Below are 24,301 nucleotides of genomic sequence, written 5' to 3' on the forward strand. Positions count from 1 at the left end.
TGAACAACGCCTTAACATTGCCTTTGTTGGATATCAAGTTTTGTTGCCAGATTTGTTTTGAATCGGAATCAAACAAAGGCTACATCAATTGTTAGACTTTGATTAGAACAGTTCATATATGTGCAACACTGTCAATGCCTTCTTTTACCGGCTCACGGGAAATCCTATTTCTAGGAGTCAATAAGACATATTGAATGATATGTGCAACACTGTCAATGCCTTCTTTTACCGGCTCACGGGAAATCCTATTTCTAGGAGTCAATAAGACATATTGAATGATATGTGCAACACTGTCAATGCCTTCTTTTACAGGCTTACGGGAAATCCTATTTCTAGGAGTCAATAAGACATATTGAATGATATGTGCAACACTGTCAATGCCTTCTTTTACAGGCTTACGGGAAATCCTATTTCTAGGAGTCAATAAGACATATTGAATGATATGTGCAACACTATCAATGCCTTCTTTTACAGGCTTACGGGAAATCCTATTTCTAGGAGTCAATAAGACATATTGAATGATATGTGCAACACTATCAATGCCTTCTTTTACAGGCTTACGGGAAATCCTATTTCTAGGAGTCAATAAGACATATTGAATGATATGTGCAACACTGTTAATGCCTTCTTTTACCGCCTCACGGGAAATCCTATTTCTAGGAGTCAATAAGACATATTGAATAATATGTGCAACACTGTCAATGCCTTCTTTTACCGGCTCACGGGAAATCCTATTTCTAGGAGTCAATAAGACATATTGAATGATATGTGCAACACTGTCAATCCCCAGCATAAACCGTTTTCTATTTACACTATTGACTATAGTCTATAAAACATATCCAATGACCCCAAAGGACCAGGAAATAAACAGTAAAACTGTGGACTATGTTCTTTTTTTTTAACTCTAACACAAATAATGATATGTTGTAACCACATAGACAAGGCCGATACTAAATATTGATTGACTATTAGAAGTGTTGTAATAATAATGTTTTGCTATTTAAATTGTGTTTGAAAGAATGGTAGGCGACCAATTAGAAGTTTGTATCGGGAGCTCTTTAAGTTACATTACAGTACATCATCCGCCTTTTTATCAAAGCTTCAATTAAAATACAATTGAAAGTGATATTACATTTAATCAGCCGGACGGATAACATTCTGTCCTACGTACGACGGGCATACTATGCAGGGGTTCAGCTTTACAAGAATACAGAATATTTCAGTCAGGTTGTAGACTTATTGCATGTAGGTCATATAAATCAATCTGATCAAGGCACGATTTGATTATTCCTTATTAATTGTGGTTTGGGGTCTGTTTTCATCCAACCAGTTCGTCTGCCTCAGTTTCTTTCAGGAGAAAGCCGGAGAAAAATGTATAGTGGGATCCCGCAAGTGAGTTGTTAGTATCTCTATTTTGAATCGAGATGTCATCACCTACGTCCAGTTCAACAACGACGGAGCTTCCGGATGAATCATATCCTGCACTGTGAACGTATATAAAACAGAGTGTTTGACCATTTCTCACCCACTTTAAATGATCATCATCATGATTGGATGCAAGCAGGGTGGCGGAAAACACGTATATACCTTTAACTGGTGCTATAAAGGCGCCTTGGTGAGCGTTATAAGCGCCTCCGACGTTGGTTATGGCATTATTGAAGACGATATTCTGATTAACACCAAGATGTTGGACGTCATTTGTAAGCGTAGCGAAAAAGGCTACTGCTCTTGTATTTGCATGTCGTCTGTGTCTGTAGATGACAGAGTCATCGATAGGCACATGTGTGTCTTTTGAACCAATTCCACTAGTATCTTCCATATGTTTGCCATAGCTTTTGTCCGTTTCTTTTGGCGTTTGATTCTGTCCTCCATGTTTGTCAGGTTTGGGCTGTGTATCTGCAAAGTTCTGGTAGTCCTTCTGCAGCACAGAATCGGTCAACTCTTGGCGCCCTTGTGCTGAGTCCTCATTTATCACGGTTTGTTTCGCTCTGGTTTCTTCCAGACCTTCGATACGTTCTTCTAATATGGAATGCTTACCATCTAGACGTTTCGCATTGGTTTCTTCCAGGCGTCCAACTCGTTCAACAAGCTCTTCTATGATGGAATCTTTTTCATCAAGTCGTTCCGCATTAGTTTCTGCCAGGCCTTTAACTCGTTCGATAAGATCTGCTATGATGGAATCCTTAGCCTCTAACCGCTCAAAAAGATCCTTTAGCACACCTTCGTCAATCTCCATGGCATCACCGCTGTAAACAAATAGAAAAGAAATAATAACCACGGAAAGTATGTGTCTCTTCATTGTCAAAATGTTTGCCACGAACTTGTTTGCACCTCCTTGTATGTCCAATGTAATATAAGTACAACACTAAATGGCATACGGCATAGGGGTCATTTGCAATATAGATAAGATAGGGAAATGGACGTATACAATATGTTAGAGCGAGTTAAAGGCGCAGTCTACAGTTACAATCAAAGTCGAAATCTTGAGTTTTCTACAAATACACTAAAGTATCACTACACAAAGGATATTTCACAATTATTGAATATTAAATATTGCATTAAACTTTCATTTTTTTCTGATGATTTCTTTTCTTCTGATGTGTAACTTTCTTGCCTAATTTTAGATTTCTTACTTCTTATTTCAAATGTCTTAACTTCTGATTTCTAACTTCACTGAGCATAATTTCTTCTAGGTCCTATTCATGCAAATGATGCTATTTGCTCTTTGCAAAGCACAGTTATTTTCCAAACTACTTATACTCGACTTAAGAATCTGTATTCTGACGCTTTATTGTACCAAGATAAGACAACAATTTATTGGGATATGCACGTTAACCATTATTCAAGCTTCCTACCCGTGTACACTCTTTAACATAGCTGAATATCAACGAACGGAAGTATGCTCTGAAATCACATGGACAAATCCTACAGCGACATCTTCAATACTTAGGTGTTGTTGTTTTTTAATTTCAATCATTTGGCAACGCGACAACAACGCAGCATTCATTCAATTGCACATACTCTCAAAAAATGGTTATACTTATGTTGTAACTTAAATAATCGTATTTCAAAACATCCAGATAAACAAACAAAGTCCCATTTTATGTATTTTATTGGTAGTTTAATTGTGTAGAAGACATACTAACGAGTCCACTGAGCTTGTTACAAAGCATATTTCAGACGGGTGTACTATAAAAGTCCACATACATCATGCAACAGTGGCATGTTTGTAATGTTTTAAAAGTCAAACTTTATTAAACACATTATGCTTTCAATTTATAATATTATAGCTGTTCAGCTCCGCATGTCTTTTAAATTTGTGGAAATTGCATGAATGTAACCGTGAAGTACACCGGTTGAAAATTTGAGAATGAGTGTTAAACGTCGATGCAGGGATATTTTCAAGAACAGTTACCCTTGCCGTCACGATAAGAACGTGACGATGGTTAATGCTATGTTGCTACTTCATCGGTACATACTCGACAAAATTGTTATTTCTGGTTAGTTACAGGGTAACAACAGGATAGATAATAGCGTTGTAACTTCACTCCCCTGGAAGGCATACACAAATAATTAAATGGAACATGATGAAAAACAAACATACGAATACGAAACATTTTATCAAATTCGTACTGCAGCAATCTGTATAGCAGCATAATTCAGAAAACCTAAATAATTCAAAAGACAAATTTACACAGTTTAAATTGTAGCTTTTATAGAACTGACCATTACATACAATGTACTATAGTTACGACTAGTGTTGTTTGGGATACTAGACATATTGGCATAAACAGTGGTGGGTTTGACATGCGCACCTCCACGACCAGTACCATACAACTGTTCTGATATAGGGAGTGGTGGAACTCGCTCATAAACATTGATAATTCGTTAAAAATAAATTTTGGATTCTTTTTAAACGGAGGATTTAAAGGACTGTTGAAATTGGGAAAGTTAAACTGCTGTGTGAATAAACAACTGCACAACTACCGCAAATTTTCATAAAAAGAACACACTATAAGCACGTTTTAACATCAACTAGAGGACAAATGAAAAAACAACAACATCCAAAATGAAAATAAGTTATTCAATGACTAGATTTAATTCCGAAACGCCAGATGTTGACTTTTCCAATGAACGGTACAATCATGCATTCATCTACCATAACATAGCTCGATTAACGGCAACTTTCCGTCGTCCGGCATCCGTCGTCAACACTTTTCTCCTAAACCTCTGGGAAAAAATCAATAAAACGTTACAAGAATGTTTTGATTTGATATCTACAAAATTTCGCCGATTTCAATATAAATTCACAGAAATGTTTTTTGGCTGACTCTCTACATAATTCCTTTCAAAAAAACATGACTGCCAATGGGCGTGGCTAGTTTATTTATATAACAATTTGACAATCTTCTGGTCATACACCGCTTGTATGATACTTGTAAAATAATATTCACAGAATGTTCCTCGCGTGACCGTCTACAAAACCCTTTATTAAAACACATGGCCATCAGAAGGCAGTTTTGTTTAATGTAGACTTATATAACGGATATATTTCCACAAAAACTGCGTAGAGCTTAGTTATTTCAACTTATTTGGCATGTAGCAGTTCCGAATTTGTTGAATTCATGCCCCTTGGGTCTATGTTGGCTCCTTTAAATGTTATTTTTTCGCTAAATCTGCAGTGGGAAGAGACATTTACAATGTAGATTTGTCTATTTGTCCTTATCCTTTTTTAATCATCGTATTTCCATAGCAACCATCAATATTCCATAGCAATCTCGACTTCCATAGCAAATATCAACATGCCTTTGTATAAGTGACTTTATAAACAGCAGCTTCTTTTTCTCGAAACCATCCTTTCCCTAAGCAACCATAAAACTCCTTAACAACAATAGCATTCCTCAACAACCCCTTTTTGTCATAGCAACAACTGACTACCTCGACAAGGGCTTGTTTTTCTATATAAGCCATTACATTACTTCGACTATCTCAGCGACCATCAACTTCCTGAGCAATCTCCTTGATCTCATTGGCAACCAAAGGCATCTTTGGCATTATCTTGCTTCCCTAGTGCCAGTAGTGGTCCTCCTAGATCTTCTTGGCTAATTTTAGCCTAAAATGTTGAAATCCAGTAAAGTTTCGCATACCTCTTCAATAATATTAACATAAAATGTTACTTGGACAAGTATGTTGGCTAAAAAAGCCATCTGTAATCATGAGGGTGGTACATGGTAAGCAGATCTCTGTACACGGACACAGAATTGTGTTTAATATCATTTTGTACTTAGGATCGAAGTTCATTTTAGGAATGGACGAGGGTGTTACACTTTCTTCCCCTCCTCTACGGTGTGTATGGCCTCGATGTCAATTTAGAACATGATGATAAATAACAATGATAATGACGTCCCTAATACAAAGTAGAGAGCAATAGAAATAGCATCAGCTTGATTCACCCTGAAGCTTGAGGGAGTTTGTTTGCGCCTCTGTGCATTGTAAGAAAGTAACACAACTTTGCTAGTGTAACTTTATATATGTAATCCGTAGTATTTACAATAAACTATTCCGGAAATACTTAAACTGGTCAAGTGTATGTGGCTTACATTAAATACAGTTTGCGTAAGCTTTGTCTGTTTTCCAGAAATCTCGCGTGGCATGTACGCACATTTCACGTAGGTGTACACACATTTATAGCGACATACGCTCGTATACCGATTAAGGACACACCATTGGATGTTGATACGTATCAATAAGCAATTGAAACGATTAAATTAAAATAGGTCATCGTCGTTACTGATCCTATCTCTAATGTTTTAGCACATTTCCGTACAGCGCTTAATTCTTAAATATCATATCTGTTCATTTAAGATTATAGGATCAGACTGTTATATTGCTATTTTATTTGTATAGTTATCAGTATATTTGTAATACAAAAATATTTCAAACTGGAAAAGGATTATATGTCTCATATAATTTTATAGAATGTCAACCATCTCAACAACAGATATGTGTGCTTCACTCCGGTCGGTGGCAGTATGATTCCCGCAGCCAATGACAGGTAAATATTATGTAATGCATTATAATGGTTGAATATTTCGGATAAACTACTGTTCGATTATCTTGAGCGCAGAGACTAATGGGTATGGTGCCTAAATCCTCAGTGATATTCTAAGAATGTTCTGACCATTGTTAGGCTGTATTCCCAACATTCTTCGATGAAAGAGACACATGAAAGTACACTATACAACAGAGACGTGTTGTTGGCTAGGCTTCTCCAATTTGTTTCCATTGCATTATATGGAAGGGTATTGAAGCAAAAATTGCATCTTGCGTTCTGACTTGCACATTTTGCTTTCAGACATTTACATCTGGCTTTCTGGCTTGTACACCTTGCCTTATTGCAGTCCTAAATCGTCATCTGAGCATCTTTAAGGTTAAAAGTTATACTGGTCATGTTGCTTGATGCTATAAATCAGTTTATTTTCAAAGTGAATACCGGATTTGTGATATCTGTTAATTTAAGTTGCTAGTATGGTACTTTTTTAGGAGTATACAAATTATTAAGAAACTTCACATTCCCCTAATGACTGAAGAGCACTGAATGTAAAACAGTTCGGAAAGTAATACTGATCCGCACGGAAACTCTCGGACGTAACTCTTGAACTTTGCATGAAACAGCCCGTTGTCGTCCCGTATTTAAAATCTATTTTTAGAAAATTACGGAATCACCCGACATTATTACAGTGTGTGTATACCACACGACAAATTGCGTCATAAATGCTACGTCGGAAGGTAACATTTTGCTTCGAATGAAGGCTTTAAACAAAGATTACTTCACTATTTCTTCATCATTTTAAATGAAACATAGCGCAGCCAACGTCGCTTTCAGAGCCCCGCCTACGGTCTTTTACCAGAGTTTGATTGAGAGTTTTTTAATTTCTTAAAACACTTCGACAAACCTTTACAAAAAAAAATCGGCCGTCAGAGGGAGCACTGTCAAAAATATTTTTGAAACAGGTTTGTCGAAGTGTTTGATGAAACTAATCACTTTATTAAATTCCGGTAATAAATCAAAGGTTGGACTTTTAAAGCCGCGTAGTCTGCCCTTTGTTTAATTTAAAATAGTGTAGTAAAAGAAAAGTTATCTTTGATTGAAGTCTTCATTTTAAGCAAAATGATGCCTTCCGACGTAGCATAAATGACGTAATTTATTACGTGGTATGCACACTCTCTATTAGCGCAGAGCAACCTGATGTAATAATATTAAACACTCGTACCATGACGTATTGTATCATGCTTTCTATATTCGGCTATGCAGTATTCGTCATGATGCTTGATGACATTCGTCAACCATTTTGAGTATTGAAAAACAAAGCAAGGGAAGAAAGTTAGTCAGGAAGTAAGCTTTAAAGCCACTTAGAGAAAAAAATAGCTAAAATAAGAATATTTAACAAACATAAATAAATAAATTTATAACTGACTGACAAGAAATTTCAGAAAATATCAGCATGCACATATATGCATAGGCAAACGTTGAATGTCACCTTAAACCAACCAAGATACAAGAAGGAACTTTCACGAAGCTAGCATAACAGTTACCCACATAACAAATTTAGGATACAATAACGCAAGATGTAAAAGTTACAAGGCAAGTTGTACAAGTCAGAAAGCAAGATGTAATTATTGCTCCAATACCCTTCTATAGCTTTCTGTACTATCCGTAGAACCTGTTTGTGTTCAGCGGCTCTGTCATGTATGATATAGGTGTTTGAATTAGTCATGATATTTATGCGACGCCTTTGAATCATTATTGCAATTACTCAAACAATTACCTTTGATGTAATCCCTATGCGTATATAGTCCTGTACTGCTTGTTGTTATATTGCTCTGTTTCTCTTACGTTGTGTTTGTTTTGCTTGGACCCCTGTGAATTTAAACGTGATCGTGGCCACATGTTAGGCTACTGGGCTTGTCCCTGCAGTATCCTGTAGTTCTTTGTTAGTTTCTTCTTATTTCTCTTCTAGTAAAATGGTAACAGCAGTTTCCCTTCTTGCTAAAGGAGAGTTTCAACAGCTGCGAACGAATTGACTTCCACCGACTTAACATATCATGGCAGATAGAACATTTCATTTAAAATACATTATAAGTGTGCCTGATGTAGTTAAGACATTATTTCCCAGTATTGGTTTAAATTTGGAATACGGGTTAAGTAGAAAAGTAAAATACTAATGGAATAGTGTGTTTGGGTAATAAAGATGTCATTTAATTCCAATCAGAATCTGCGTGTGGCCAATCTATCATTCTAAGACATATCAGAGATACCTGTTTCTATTTCTCGCATAAAAATATTTGATTGATGCTTTCATTTGGAAGTCAATGTCAGGCTTATATCAACATAACTGAGAGGAGGAAAATATCAATTTTCAAGAACTTCATGAACAACTAATATATTACTCACGTTTGAATGTATAGTTCTCGCTGTTTGAAAAAGTGGTAGTTGAACTTTATTGTATTTTATGCGTTTGAAGTAAATTGCTAATCTGCATAGCAAAGTTGTAAAACATGCCGAACCTCTTGTTTGTGAAGTATTTTTTAAATGATAAAATACCATTAAGCTAACACTTACATCTATTTATCAAAATCTCCATTTAAACCCTTACATTATGTTTGTTTTTAAAAAGATAAATACTTACAAACACTCTGCTTGATTTTTTTTAATTCAATACATTTAAGTAGTCCTATTTACGCAAGGGTCTTTAAAATATAATGTTATAACATTTTAACATTTGTATAAATCCTTTTCAACAAAAAATTCAATAACACCTCATAAAGGCAGTCTGTAATTGTCTGTTACTACGCTTTTATACCACGATTTTCAGCAATAATATTTTTTCGGTTCCAACTCATTTGAAGGGTATTTATTTTCTTTGAAATGCAATTCCGACACCTGGATTTTCAATAATAATCAATGTGGATTTGCGTACCAACTAGCTATCATGATAGACATGTAACCCTGTCAAGTTCAAGATAAAACCATCTTTACCGTGTCTAAGTAGATACTTTTCACTCCGAGAAAAATTGACGAACGTCGTAGAATCTACGATAAGGAATTGAAATATGTATCGTGGCTGATTTTTTTTATTCGAATCCCATTTATCAAACTCATTTTGAAAAAAAAGTACAATTTAGGGAATTGGATGAAACTTGCAAAACTAAATGGATAAGGTGCAATTCTAACATTTATAAATTGTTTTCACTGTTTTTCCTTGACGTATTATTTTGGGAAATCGGTCGTGGAGGTTTTAAGAGCCACCATTTACAAAGAAAGAGTATTCTAATAAGTGTTTTTGGTTATATATGATTTTCGGAAATTGGCTTATGAAATTCAGAGAATATTTGTGGTAAGTTTGTGTTCAGTAAGTTATTGGTTTCTGTTAAAGAAATCATTAACTAATAAGTTCATAATACTTGATACGAAAACTAAAATCATAAAAGTTGAACTTTTTTATTTATTTATTTATTTATTTATTTATTTATTTATTTATTTATTTATTTATTTATTTATTTATTTATTTATTTATTTATTCATTCATTCATTCATTCATTCATTCATTCATTCATTCATTCATTCATTCATTCATTCATTCATTCATTCATTCATTCATTTATTTATTTATTGCTTTATTTATTTATTTATTTATTTATTGTTTTATTTATTGTTTTATTTATTTATTTATTGTTTTATTTATTATTGTTTTGTTTGTGTTCGTTCGTTCGTTCGTTCGATTGTTCGTCCGTCCGATTGATCTTTATTATCTTTATTTATTTTTGATTGTTATGATTAAATATAATCATTTGAATAGTTTTCAGATTTTTTTTTACTTTTTAATGTTAATTAGTCTTTATTTATATGCCTTCCTTTTACAAAACGAAAATTGATTGACATGAAATGCACCATAGACCCAACTCTGACTGACTGGATAGCCAATGACGGAGATGCGTGGTGACAAGTCAACGCATATGGCGAACGGAACAGGGTAATTACTTACAGTGCATAATGAAGCTTGTAGTTTCTTGTCAAAACATAAGATGAACTTGCCCATACTTATACAAATTCTTATGCCATAAATATGTCATGACATGTTCATATACGGGGATAGTACTGATAGACAAAAATGTAATATAATTATGTATTTTAATATGATACCCATAAGCACCGTGTAAGCATTTCAAGAATTCACTGGAAGCGTCGCCTTTTAACAATATGTGTTATGTTGTCTACTTCAGATTTGTGTCCTCGACACACAGGCGAACATGCCTTGAGAAGGTGTTAGCGCTGGTCCTCGCTACCTTCGCCATTGCTGTGATAGTGTTAGCTGCGCTTCTGGTACAAAGTTATAGCTCTACTCAAAAGGGTAATTTCAGCTTTTTTGTGCGTATAGGCCAATGAGCATTTATCATTGAAACATATAGAGTTTAGAGTTTATTTCAGAATACAATAGGCAATATGCCCATGCGTATACAATCAATAAAATACGTTAATGTTTGTAACATAGTCAATGGTCACTCAATCTTCCAATCATACAGTTACAAATTGGTTTAACAATCACAGTTCCATAGACCAACATAAACACAGCGAGAGGAATAACCAATATTATCCGTAATAACTATAGTACGCATTTCTCAACTCGAAAGCTTTGAAAACAAACATAGATAATTTTCTATTTACATTAGTATTTTGAGAGGTGAATAATTCTATAAATTTAAGCATATTGGGTCTTGCATAATAATATTTATCTATGTAAGCTTTTCTTATATCAGTATATAATTAACATTCAAGAACAAAATGATATTCATCTTCCAGTGAATCACATAAATGACATTTTCTTTCAACTAACTGATCTTATCATGTGATGAAGCAATAGGTGAAAGCTACAGAAGGGAGCTCAAAATATCAAACAGGATAAAACAAGTTATGCATATGGCCATCCGGGTATATGTGCCTGAGGTAGTCATATCTACTTTGTACCTAAGGAACAAATCCCATGCAGTTATTAAGACAACACATCCTATATTCACAGGCACTTTTATATGAAATATTCTTACAATTTAGCAGACTTTAATGACATACGTTTTTTCTTCCAGATATCTGCCTTACAAAAGAATGTACAGATGTAGGTAAGTTTGTGGATATCCATACTTAAATCAAGAGATTCTTGAAAATAGACTACCATTTAAACTGATGTTTAAAGATCTGGCGGTCTTTCACGAGTCTAATAATATCTATCTAATGTGTTTCTGGTCCTGATAAAAAAATCTGACCCGAAGCCACGCGCGGAAGCCGGTAAGGTGTAATTGCAGATTAACTGGCCACGGAACGTGGCCGCTTGTTTTTTTCTATCCGGACCGGAAATACATGATCGAGTTTAGATGAAATTACGTTCATTTTGTAATTGCAATTTTTGTTACCCTGTATTAATATGTCATAATTTGTTGCTTTTTTTAACAAAATACTTAAAGAAATGAAAAGTGGCGCGAGCTAAGCGTGACTCTCCTGACATGATGTCAGGCGGAAATTTCCAGCACGGGCTTATTCACCGCAATGCCTTTCTTGTGTGAAAGAATGCCGTTTCCATACTGTTCCTGTACTGGTGTGTGGAGTTTGACATTTAAAAGTTGATATAATGCATAGTGTTTGCTAACATGCCTTTCAGGTGATTTTTCATGCCCCCTTTGCTCTAACTCACAGCGCCGGCGTAAATAACCCGAGTCCGGGGAGTTTGAGACAAGTAGAAAAACTCTCCATCAGTATAAAGAAATTGGACCTTTACATCCAGTTCGAGCCAACGAGGAAATCGAGCCAATCGAGTTTGAGCCACTTTTCGACTGTACTTTTTATAGGACGTGTTAAAGTACGACACTATGGGTGCATCTTACACGTTTTAAAAATCCGACCTGATTATATTTTCAGCCGCCCGGGTAATTAACGCGATAGATTACAGCGTGAACCCATGTGATAACTTCTACGATTTTGCATGTGGCACTTGGATGAAAAAGCACGTGGTACCAGAGGATAGGTCCAACCTCTATACATATGGGGTGGTACGAGAGAATGTGAAGATAACGCTGAAGTGTAAGTTAAATCGCTGGATAGATTACTCAAAGTTTTTATTTGAGAATATGCTGTAGATCTTCATTGTGCAATGCTAGCCAACAATGCTAAACACTTTGATTTCAGAACCGTTTCGGCTGCAAGGAATGCTATTAAATTGCGTCAAAATAAGATAACTCACAATAGACCCGATAGCTCAATGTCCGCTAAGGGACTGCGGGGGTCGACCCGCGCTGCGGGTTAGATCCCCGACCGCGTGATACCGAAAACACGTTAAAAATGTGTACCGGTAGCTCATTTGCCTAGCCCTCGACATTATAGAGTTTGTACTTAATACACTTGACACGTTTATATTCGAAATGAGGTTCGGGTGTCGCATCCGGGTTTCCTTGTTGCTCACTCAGTTTTTTTAACTGGAAATCTCGGTCACCTCTAACTACTACTTTAATATGACATATACAAACACGTTGAGTCGTGTGACGCATGTCGGTGCATATGAAACAGGTCTGGGCACAAAACATTGTTGCAAATAACTTACAAAAACGTATAGACAAGTAGATTCATAAACCGTCATGGGCGAGGTATAGACAAGTAGATACATAAACAGTCATGGGCGAGATATAGACAAGTAGATACATAAACAGTCATGGGCGAGGTATAGACAAGTAGATACATAAACAGTCATGGGCGAGGTATAGACAAGTAGATACATAAACAGTCATGGGCGAGGTATAGACAAGTAGATACATAAACAGTCATGGGCGAGGTATAGACAAGTAGATACATAAACAATCATGGGCGAGGTATAGACAAGTAGATACATAAACAGTCATGGGCGAGGTATAGACAAGTAGATACATAAACAGTCATGGGCGAGGTATAGACAAGTAGATACATAAACAGTCATGGGCGAGGTATAGACAAGTAGATACATAAACAGTCATGGGCGAGGTATAGACAAGTAGATACATAAACAGTCATGGGCGAGGTATAGACAAGTAGATACATAAACAGTCATGGGCGAGGTATAGACAAGTAGATACATAAACAGTCATGGGCGAGGTATAGACAAGTAGATACATAAACAGTCATGGGCGAGGTATAGACAAGTAGATAAATAAACAGTCATGGGCGAGATATAGACAAGTAGATACATAAACAGTCATGGGCGAGGTATAGACAAGTAGATACATAAACAGTCATGGGCGAGGTATAGACAAGTAGATACATAAACAGTCATGGGCGAGGTATAGACAAGTATATACATAAACAGTCATGGGCGAGGTATAGACAAGTAGATAAATAAACAGTCATGGGCGAGGTATAGACAAGTAGATACATAAACAGTCATGGGCGAGGTATAGACAAGTAGATACATAAACAGTCATGGGCGAGGTATAGACAAGTAGATACATAAACAGTCATGGGCGAGGTATAGACAAGTAGATACATAAACAGTCATGGGCGAGGTATAGACAAGTAGATACATAAACAGTCATGGGCGAGGTATAGACAAGTAGATACATAAACAGTCATGGGCGAGGATAAATACTATCTTGACGAATTATTAGTACATTATAAATGATTATCCTTTAATGGAGTTCTTAAAATGTATTTCAGACTTGCTTGAGGGCGACAAGGAGGCGCATGTTGAGGCAGTGAAGAAGGCCAGGGACTATTACCAGGCATGCATGAACGAGAGTAAGATCAGCTTGTTGTATGAGTGAACTGGTCTATAGCAGGCGGAATATTGGTTCATAGTGTAACACTATACAAATAAATTTAATATGTATACAAAAATGTATGTAAAAGTAAGCAATGATAAAACTTAATCTAAAAACTATTTCATGATATAATGACAAAATAATACAATCACATTAATCAGTATTGTAGAATATGCAAACGTTATACCAGGAATAAAAGGTCTAAACTGTACTAAAACATTAACACACAAATAAGATCAAATCTTCGTCTTCTTGCTTATACAAAGAATCCGAGGGGGTGGGGTTGGCGTTGGAGTTTCGTATAAGAAGCCTGGGAGAGATTTTCAACACTACGGTGTGATATCGCTTCTTGGATAAGTGATTAAAAATCCCAGTAGTTGCTTCATCTTATGGACTATAAGGATGATATCTTTGACGCTACCTTTGTAATAATGTGGAACGAGAGTTGTTGAACACAGTACAATTTAGGTTTTATCCATTGAAATCAAATCCATATTAATTTAATACCAACAGTTAATTAACGCTTAATATATTTTGTTATGCAGCCCATATCGAGTTAATGAATGCTTCTGAGCTAGCCGACATTCTAACAAATGAGCTTGGTGGATGGCCGACGCTTGGTTCAAATGCAGGAGGAAATTGGAACGAATCCTTGTTCAATTTTGAGGACGATTTAATTCGTTTAAGGACCCTAGGTGGGTCACCGATTATAAAAATATATGTGGGGACGGACGAAAAAGACAGTGGAAAGAAAATACTTATGGTACGTGCTGTCTTCAGTTTTGAACTGCCAGTAAAACCCTTTATATAGCGATGCACAGTCCCAGTACATCAGAAACTGGGTAGTTAATTCGCTTATGTAATGAGCAACCCTTGCTTAAACTCGAGTGTCTAGGGTGGAGTTGAAAGTGTTGAACTGACATTCCCGCCATTGAAAAGTCTCAGTCAAACCCAGATTGATAACTTAATACTTTGTAGATGCGTTTCCGCTTTCAAACCCAAAATGCACACAACGTAACATGTTGAATATGTGTTTGCAGGTACAAGAGCCGTATTTGAATTTAGGCAGCAGGGACTATTTTTTCAAAGATGAGCATGAAGACGTTAGACAAGCGTTTATGACGTACATGACAAACATGGCGGTTCATTTTGGAGCAGACGAAAAGACGGCGCGAGAAGATTCGCTAGAAGTGTTTGCCCTGGATTCTGATCTAGCTAATGTAAGCATTGATGTTCAGAGTCTAATTCGAGGAGTTAACGCGAAAACTTTCTAACTGCTTCTTTATGTAATGTCACTAAGGATCTTTTCACTTTCGCCCATCAATATAATGCCCCAGATCACATGTTTTACAATACCTTTTGTAATAAATAGATATTCTTAATCGATATCATTTTAATAATATATAGGAAATACATATTTCTGAATTAAAACTAGGTTTATATTATCGTCAATGTTCGTTATACAATGCGTTGAAAGCATGGGAACAATCAATTTATCAGCTTGATTTATCCCTTACGTTTGTCAGATAACGTTATCAAAAGAGGAAAGCAGAAAGCGGGATGATAGATACAACAAAATGACAATTGCAGAACTCGAACGGCAGTTTCCAACACTAGACGTGGTAATGGTTTATGCAGCACTGACAGTGATTTTACAAAAATATTAGAAATATATATATTAACCGTAATACCATGTGGAGACACATAACCTGTATATCTGCATGAACATCTTGAAGGTGTCTGAGATACGGACACGTATCTTTCACATAAACACTAGTGTTTCAGTGCCCTACGTTCAGAAAATATAACGCTGATAAAATATATCAGTTAGATTGAACGTTTTAGGGCCAATATATTGGATAGGCATGATTTACGCTGTCAAGCAAAAATCATTCCCCCTAGATTTATTTTTCTTGGTTGAAACAAATAAAATAGTGGGTTTATTTACACTTCCAGTTTGACTGGTCAAGATTGATACAGCGGTTGGTCCAAACTGCAACAGACAATATCACCATTACAGAGGAGGAATACATTGTGATGGAGACGCCGAAATATTACAAGGAAGTGTTCAAAATACTCAAGAAACATAGAAATAGGTACGACTTGCGGAAGTTATAAATCTTTTGAATAATTAAAAAAATGTAGTAAAACATCAAATTTTGATTTGCAACTTATGAATTGATATACACACTGTGTATAATTTCAGGACAATAAAGAACTACATAATGTGGTCCTATGCATCTAGGCTTGTTAGCAGGCTGCCGAAACGATTTTTAGATGAATCCCAGACATTGAGGAAGGCAAGTTACTCAAGTTTTATAATGTATACCTTCGATAATTATTCTTCATTGAATTGAATGTTAAATCAGTTGAACATTTAAACATTTCCAGTTAATCTGTCATAATCGTAAGTGATTCTATATCACTTATATAAATCGTCATCATCATCATTATTTACATTTTTCATTCAATATAGAAGAAGATGGAAGCATTTACAAATCATATTTCACATGATATGGAATGATATAACAACGCTGTTTGTTTCTATGTAGGTGCAGTATGGAAACGAGATGAAACAGTCACGATGGAAGCAGTGCTCCCAGTCCACCATGTACGACTTTGGGATGGCTGTTGGGAGATTATTTGTACTGGAAACATTCGATGTCGAAGCAAAACATATGGTATTGCTGGGGTTGAAAGCTTTGAATTCCGATTCGGTTCATTAAATAAACACCTCTAGTTTTATACATTTTATATGTAGTGTATTGTTTGTGGAGTTTGGTGTTGTTGTTTCATGTTTCTGGTTTGTGAGTATTTGTTCCTGTGTTCTATGTCATTGGCGTTGACCCTGTGCCATTAACCGGTGTTTATGTTTAAACTTTCGATAACTGGACTTGTTTCTGTAGTTTTTCATATAAATATTGTGTCAAATAAAGACAGAACATACACATCTGACTGTATTTCTTTCTTCTTGTCTATATGTGTGACCCTGATATAGGTTTATGTTTATTGTTTTTTTTTTGTTATTATGTGTTTACAAATGTCAACCTCTTTGATTTTAAGGCACTTGAAATGATCAGTGATATTCGAGAAGCTTTCAATGAACGGCTGGATGAACTTGATTGGATGGACCCGGAAACCAAGAAAGTCGCTATAGAGAAAGTATGTTATTTAAACATGTTATAGCTTTGGTTGTATAGGTATTAAGTTTTAAATGAATGTCAAGATCATTGAGGTAGAATCGGCATATATATTCCAGCGTAATTAATGCGTATAATTAAATCGAGGATTTGAGTATATCAATCTCTTTCCTCTCTTGACCATGATAGTCATCTGTGTTGTTTGATCTTGTTCCAAATAGACGTGTATTTTTCTTTCATTTTAGGCAAAACACATAAAAGAAATGATCGGCTTTCCGGACTTTATCTTGAACGATACAGCTCTTAACAAGTATTATGAAGAGGTAACACACGGTTCGTTACAAGACAAAGCTCAGTTAAATTCAACGAAACTTCATACATAAGCTTAAATACTTTTCTGACGTTCTTAATTTTAATTTTAAAAATATCTTGTTGTCAGTGCTTGATCTCGAACCATGTGGTTCTTGTTAGGGTGATCGTCATATTTTAGCTACTGGGCTTGTCTCTGTAGGTATCACTATATTATTAAGCTAAACACATAAGTTACTGATATTTAGAATTATGAAATGGTATGTAATCTCTTTGACAAATGTACAAGGTTATCCTTTACAGGTAACTGTTGACGATAAACATTACTTCACTAACACAGTCGAGATAATGAAAGTAGTTGCGATGAAATCTCTCAAGTCCCTGAGATCCCCAAATGAGAAGGACCCGAAAGGGTATGTACAGGAAACATGGAATGACGATTCGCTGAAATTTTCGGGAGTAATATGGTTGACAATATTTTACATGCTTGCTCATAATAGCGAGTCACATGTGTGGTATTGAACCTTCTTCTTTACTCTTAATCTATTTCATGTTGTGTGTATCGTGTTTAGTTTAATTAGAAGATAATGGGGTTTCAATATTATGGGCTGTGTTTTTTAACTAGGTTGACCTTTTCTTTACAGTTGGGATATTCCCCCGGCAGTCGTCAACGCTTTTTATTCACCGCTCTCGAATGTTATAAGTGAGTCAATTTTCAATCGAATTGGTTTTGAAAAGATTTATTGTTATTTATGCCATGGTTGCCATACAAAAGATGTCGTTTATTTACCATGCATGGCGGTTACTTAAATAATACCTTCGAATGTGGATATTGTTTTATCGTCAGTTTGTTAGTCTTAATAGTTGAGTCTCCTCAATTTGACTTTTCTAGTCTTCACCTCAACCATAAAGCTGACATTTTGGACATGTCTGACAACTTCTGGAAGTTATAGTTTAAAATAATATAGTGTGGACTAAATGACAGCTGATTCTCCGATTTTCAAAAGCTACAAACATGTTGTTTTCAGCGTTTCCAGCCGGTATGCTGCAGCCGCCGTACTACAGTAAATATCAACCAAGGTAAACAGACACAAACACTGCATGTATATGACTAAAATGTCATTTATATCGTTTAAGAATCATAGCAAGAGTGGCAATTGGACTTATTTTAAAAAAGGTATAACTGAAAGAGTATTTTGATTAATTGGACTCGTAATAGTCCATCATTTTGCTTCATACTGCAGGTCGATGAACTACGGGAGTATCGGCTGGCTGATCGGACATGAAATCACGCATGCCTTTGACGACGCTGGTACTTTATCCGCTATGTATCTTATTTGATAATTTATGTTTATTTCATTATATTAATGCATGTTTTCGAACGTTTTTTGTGGATCCTAATTATCGTGCAAATCGTAAGAAAGTGCCCTCCGAAACCGTTGTCATGTAAGCTTTGAATATCAACTAAAATAAATTCTTATTTGATACAACTAAAAGCTATGCTTAAGTATCAGAATAAGATAGGGCCAACATTATGTTTCATGAGTAATTGATTGCAGTGCACGTGTAATATCGTTTAATACCAGTTTTCACATACTTACGACGTCTAATAGTACCAATCAAAAACACATACATTTACACAGTTGAAAAACACTGACAGTTTGTTAACACATGCAACATATTTTCCGTTGATAACTCATATTTGTGAATAGTGGACCTGTTTCTCCTCCTCAGGTCGAATGTACGACAAAGATGGTAATCTCCAGAACTGGTGGAAACCAGAAGCCATCATGAGGTTCAACAACAAGACTTCCTGTATTGTAGACCAGTACAACAGCTATGTGGCTCCACATGCAAATATGAACGTATGCCTGTTCCTTCTATTTTAGCGTATGAAACGTATGCTTTGATACCCTACATAATCACATATTATAAAGACGATTTATTCATTAACTACTAGGAGAGAATACACGTGGAAGGGTTAACGTTGTATGTAGATATATTATAAGAAATCAAATACAGAAAACGCGTGTTTTATGTGAACAGTAATTACATAGTTATGGTGTAACCTATTATAAGTTCATCTACTCTATCTCGAGAAATAAGACACATGCAAGGTGTCATTGAAGATAAATGTAACGTTCGTAAAACATTTCTTTGACCATATTGTGCCATGTTATGTCTCTGTGATATTTGCCTAAACGGCAACAGAAATATATTACAAAACACTCGTAGTAAATAGATGTAAAGGCGGGCAATTTTATACAAGCAGATAAGTTATCCTAAGCTTATATTTTGAATATTTTTACCCAAAATTTGATTGATCCATAGTTACACTGGTTAAATATTGATCTCGGCTAACTTAAAGCGAAACTCTTATTCAAAATCAATACAAACACATCTATAACAAACATAAATATTGAGTGATGAACCTTCAACTACTTGCTAAACAATGCACTTTTGGAAAATATTAATTACTAATATCAAGATCATGGCCATGAGAGCTGAAAACACAAAAATATTAAATGATTGGTGAATACTAAAAGATTTACTCTGATCTTCTATCATTTCATATGGTAGAAATACCGTGTTTTCTACACCTTTCTTTCAAATTAAACTCGGTATCCCTCATAAAAACCATTGTTTTTTTTTACATTTATTCATCCTCTTTGGTATGTTAAAACAATTGTATTATTTGTTGTAATTCTATTTTGAAGTAAGAGTGCATCTTTAAACAAAACCAAAGAATTTAATCAGTTTTATACATTGGCTGTAACATGTCATATAATTATATGCTAATACTTTCAGCTAAATGGTGAATACACTAAAGGAGAAAACATAGCTGATAATGGCGGTCTCCAACAAAGTTGGAAGGTAAAGTATAAGAGTTTTAATTAACGTTTGCAGTATGTTAATTAACACTTTATTGCTTTTGGCTTATTTTGTTATTGGTAAGAAAAAACGACATTTTACATATTTTACGAAAAACAATGCTCTCCGAGATAAGAAAAACAAATTAGCTTGAGAAGCCTAGTCTGCTATAAGCGTGATATATTAGTATTGTTTCTGGCGTGTCAACCCCACAAAAAAGATATTTGAACACTGACTGAAACTGGTTGTCACTTGTCAATTGGAATTTGAACATTGTTGAAGAGGAAAGAACTTAATCGGTAAATGAATTAGTAAATGTGGACAAAGATGGCATTTATGTACATACTTTTAATAGGAGTACTTATTTAATTTTCTCCATTTAGGCATACCGAACTTGGAAAGGACGGAGTAAAGTTAATGAGCAGAGTCTTCCTGGGCTTGACTACTCACACGAACAATTGTTCTTCATTAATTTTGCACAGGTAATCGTTCTTTTTACAACTTTACATTCATTAAGCATCTTATAGAAAGCTTCAAGTGAGTGAGCAACTTCTTTAAGTGGAATTGAAAGAAAAAGAAAATAACTTTACACCTAAACTAGGAAAATACGAATGAAAAGGAAAAACAATGGAGGCAAATAAATAGAATTGATGAAAATATAGAATATTGGAAATAATCGTTGTTAAAAATCGAAAACTTTCTCAGGTAAAAAATATCACTAAGAAGCCATATTCAATGCTGTCTGCGCTTGAGAATCAAGATTGAAACAAGCACATTACAACTTGGTTCTATTTGGAAGAGCAATAGTGATTTTCCCTTTACTATATATGTTACACATGACTAGTTCGAAACCATTTGTTGAGACTATTTAAATTAAAGATAATTTGTAACATTAGGAATTTTGATTTGAGTGTCCGAGTCTCAAACTAAGACTTAAGACGTTAGTAAATATGAAATTAGGGTTCATATCCACTGACGTCTTAAAACCAAAATATGTATTTCATTGTAAAAAATCCTATGAGAAGACTATTGATGGAGAAATTGAATATGTTATTAATAACTTCTTTTACAGTTGCTTACAACATATATTTGAAGGAAAAACAATATATTAAAGGCATTCTGTAACCTTAAAGATTTTGCTTTCTGAGTCTGAAGAGTCAAACCGTTAGTGTATAATTATGGGCCCAGTTATTCCATTCAGTTGTAGTTGTGTATCAGCCCAGTTATTCCATTCAGTTGTAGTTGTGTATCAGCCCAGTTATTCCATTCAGTTGTAGTTGTGTATCAGCCCAGTTATTCCATTCAGTTGTAGTTGTGTATCTGCCCAGTTATTCCATTCAGTTGTAGTTGTGTGTATCAGCCTATCGTATGTTCTTTGTTGGTTATTAAATTTTAAGATATATCGTTACATTTTATTTTGAATCATGGTGAAGATACCTATAATTAAGGTTACGCAAGGAATTTACGTAGTTATTATATAAGCTAAAGTAAATGCTCCCTGTTATGGATTGCATATAATTTTGACACAAATGATTATAATAAGTAATAAGTAAGTTTTTGATATTGAAAAAACAACATGTTGCAGTCTTGGCACCTTAAAGTACGGACATGAATCTTCAACTTTAAAAAAAGGTATTGTAAAAATGTAAACTCACTGTTACATGTCGCATTTTACAATGGCAGGGTTGGTGTGGAGTGACCACAACGAAGCGAGAGAGAGACCAGATCCTTACTGATTCCCACAGCCCAGGAAGGTTCAGGTATGGTGGTGTAACATTTATAGACGCACAACAGTACATTGCTATTGTCGCTACAAGGAGATGTGGTTGTCCATATAATTGCTGTAAATGAACAGTCTTAATAATGCAGGGACTGATATTCTCATACCCTGTGTGTTAAATAGCTTATGATACATGATGTATTATTATGAACGTTGAATTATATAGTAGAAAATAAATCTGTTAATTTGTTATTTTCGTTTCAGGATTATAGGTTCCTTGCAAAACTCTAAGGAGTTTTCCGAAGTGTTCAATTGTCCAAGAGGCAGTTATATGAATCCAGAGAAGAAATGTCATGTGTGGTAGATTTACATGACGATGTATGTGAAGGAAATACATTCAAACATTGGTCCGTCCAACATTAAAACACATTTACACCCAGTGTTTTATATGCCCTATATGATATAGACCGGGAAGTATTATAGTTTCACCAGCGGCGTACGGGCGGAGGATTATATCGGTGTTGAGTGTGTTTTCCGATCAGTACCTTTAAAAGCCCTTGCCCAATCACCACCAATTATTGCCAGAATGTGTATGAGCATAATATCACGGAAAAGTTTAATAACAAACCATATCGCTGAAGTCACTCTAGAGTTATCGCTCTTTAATTATAAAAAATACCTATAATCGGTCTTGTCCGATTATTCACTTTAGAATTCTCTGTCTAATCATCACCAAATTGATTCAGAATGTGCATGGACATAATATCTCGGACATGTTGGATAACAAACCATTTCACTTAATTACTCGAGAGTTATCGCCCTTTAGTTAAAGAAATGACTTATAATCGGTCTTGTCCAAGCATACCCATAATTTCTTAAGAATGTTTATCGGCCTACTACTCGGCGAATTTGATAACCAGTTATATTACTATAGTAATTCTAGAGTCAATTAAAGAAATTACCATACATTGGCCTTGTCCGATCAATAACTTAGGAAGCATTTGTCCAGTCATCACCAAGTTTGATTAAAACATGTTTTGTTAACCAGCCATGTCTCTTTAGTCTCTCAAGAGTTATCTCCCTTTCATTATAGAAATTGCCTGGAATCTGTATTGTCCGATTAATAAATGACAAAGCTTTAGTCCAATCATCACCAAGTTTGGTCAGAATGTGTATGGGCAGAATTGCTTCCGTCGCTCGAAAGGTTTGACAATTGAATTGGCAAAAAAACTTTACTAACAGTATCCTCTCTCTAAAATGACTTAATGTACAACCAATTTACACCAAACTTTGTGTCGTAAAAGTAGGACTGGCGTATTTTGCGATAGTTGGCGCTCTTGTTATATTTGTGGTATACCAGTTATTCAGTTAGGGGTTATTTCAGTTATTTTTAGGGATTTTTTCTGCTCCAGATTTAACGTCGAGCCCCCGAACTTAGATTTTACGACAAAGTTACGTTTGAGAAATTACCGATCAGAAGCTGACTTCAACCAAATATTTGAGCATCGGTCTACATTGAATTCTATATGTATTTGAAGAATGCTTTACTTCTGTTGTAGAGGTATTGAGTAACTCGATATTGAGTTCACCAAAAAGCTTAGAGACATAGTTAAATCCCTACAAATAAGCTATAGACATAATATGTTGGTGTTGAATTCAAAGAAAGAGCTTCGATAAATTGTTGAATCCCTACAAATAAGCTATAGACATATGTTGGTGTTGAATTCAAAGAAAGAGCTTCGATGAATTGTTCAATCCCTACAAATAAGCTTGAAACATATGTTGGCTTTGAATTCAACGAAAACGTGATGGAGGCTGTGGAAGTGACGTTTGCGAAGTTTGTGTTAGAGAGTTTGGATGATATTGTTGCAATGCTCTTCCATCAGACAATTTGCATGTACATGCTCAGATTTTTCAATAAACAAAAGAAGCTACTCAAATGAAATTATTTTTTATCAATATATACTCATCTAGAAAAAGCGATACCTTTGTCTCGTTATTTCTGAAATATAGTTTAGAGCTGTGAAAATATTGAAAGATAAATTACGCAGCAACAAACTCCAATATTTCATTGCGGTGTCAGTGCCGGGTAAAACTACCCTATAGTGCCATGCACTAACTGAGATCGAAAATAAAAGTAGATTGAATCGTAAACAATAACGTTACGTAACCATGCCCCCACCCAAGGTCCGGGAAATAGCGGGGGGCTTTGACTTGAGGTCCAGCCAATCCAAGGTAAAATCCCCGCTCTGCAGAGAGACGAACTGCTGGTTAACTCCCGCTAAATGCCCCCGTACCCCGGGGACATCCTAAGACGCCAAAGCCCATTTCCCGAAAACAAAGCCACCGCATTCGTTTGGCACTGCGGGGCCACGTGGAAGGGTAAAAACACTGCCCATTTCACTCGCTGTCCCCGATATGACCCCGG

At 35.4% G+C, this 24,301-nt stretch overlaps 2 protein-coding genes across 3 annotated transcripts; one reads left to right on the top strand and one right to left on the bottom strand.

Annotated features, from left to right (window-relative positions):
• Nucleotides 1-1,249: 1,249 nt before the first annotated feature.
• On the bottom strand, nt 1,250-2,236 carry LOC128246316 (heavy metal-binding protein HIP-like). The gene has a single exon (XM_052964509.1). The coding sequence runs from the start codon at nt 2,234-2,236 to the stop codon at nt 1,319-1,321; it is 918 nt and encodes a 305-aa protein (XP_052820469.1). The 3' UTR covers nt 1,250-1,318.
• Nucleotides 2,237-5,844: 3,608 nt separating this feature from the next.
• Nucleotides 5,845-23,799, top strand: LOC128202849 (endothelin-converting enzyme 1-like). 2 transcript variants are annotated; one of them, XM_052904008.1, is made up of 23 exons: nt 5,845-6,055; nt 9,958-10,034; nt 10,285-10,412; nt 11,143-11,175; nt 11,969-12,130; nt 13,730-13,810; nt 14,379-14,596; nt 14,874-15,053; nt 15,360-15,455; nt 15,790-15,929; nt 16,040-16,133; nt 16,386-16,514; nt 16,897-16,995; nt 17,219-17,296; nt 17,586-17,695; nt 17,927-17,985; nt 18,311-18,362; nt 18,527-18,594; nt 19,017-19,147; nt 20,091-20,156; nt 20,537-20,635; nt 21,837-21,913; nt 22,138-23,799. In XM_052904008.1, the coding sequence occupies exons 2-23, from the start codon at nt 9,985-9,987 to the stop codon at nt 22,235-22,237; spliced, it is 2,250 nt and encodes a 749-aa protein (XP_052759968.1). In that variant the 5' UTR covers nt 5,845-6,055; nt 9,958-9,984; the 3' UTR covers nt 22,238-23,799. The 2 variants fall into 2 exon arrangements, with proteins under 2 accessions (XP_052759968.1, XP_052759969.1); XM_052904009.1 differs by lacking the exon at nt 5,845-6,055 and adding an exon at nt 9,210-9,398.
• Nucleotides 23,800-24,301: the final 502 nt, after the last annotated feature.

This window comes from Mya arenaria, chromosome 9, assembly GCF_026914265.1.
Source record: "Mya arenaria isolate MELC-2E11 chromosome 9, ASM2691426v1".
Taxonomy (NCBI): Eukaryota; Metazoa; Mollusca; class Bivalvia; order Myida; family Myidae; genus Mya; species Mya arenaria.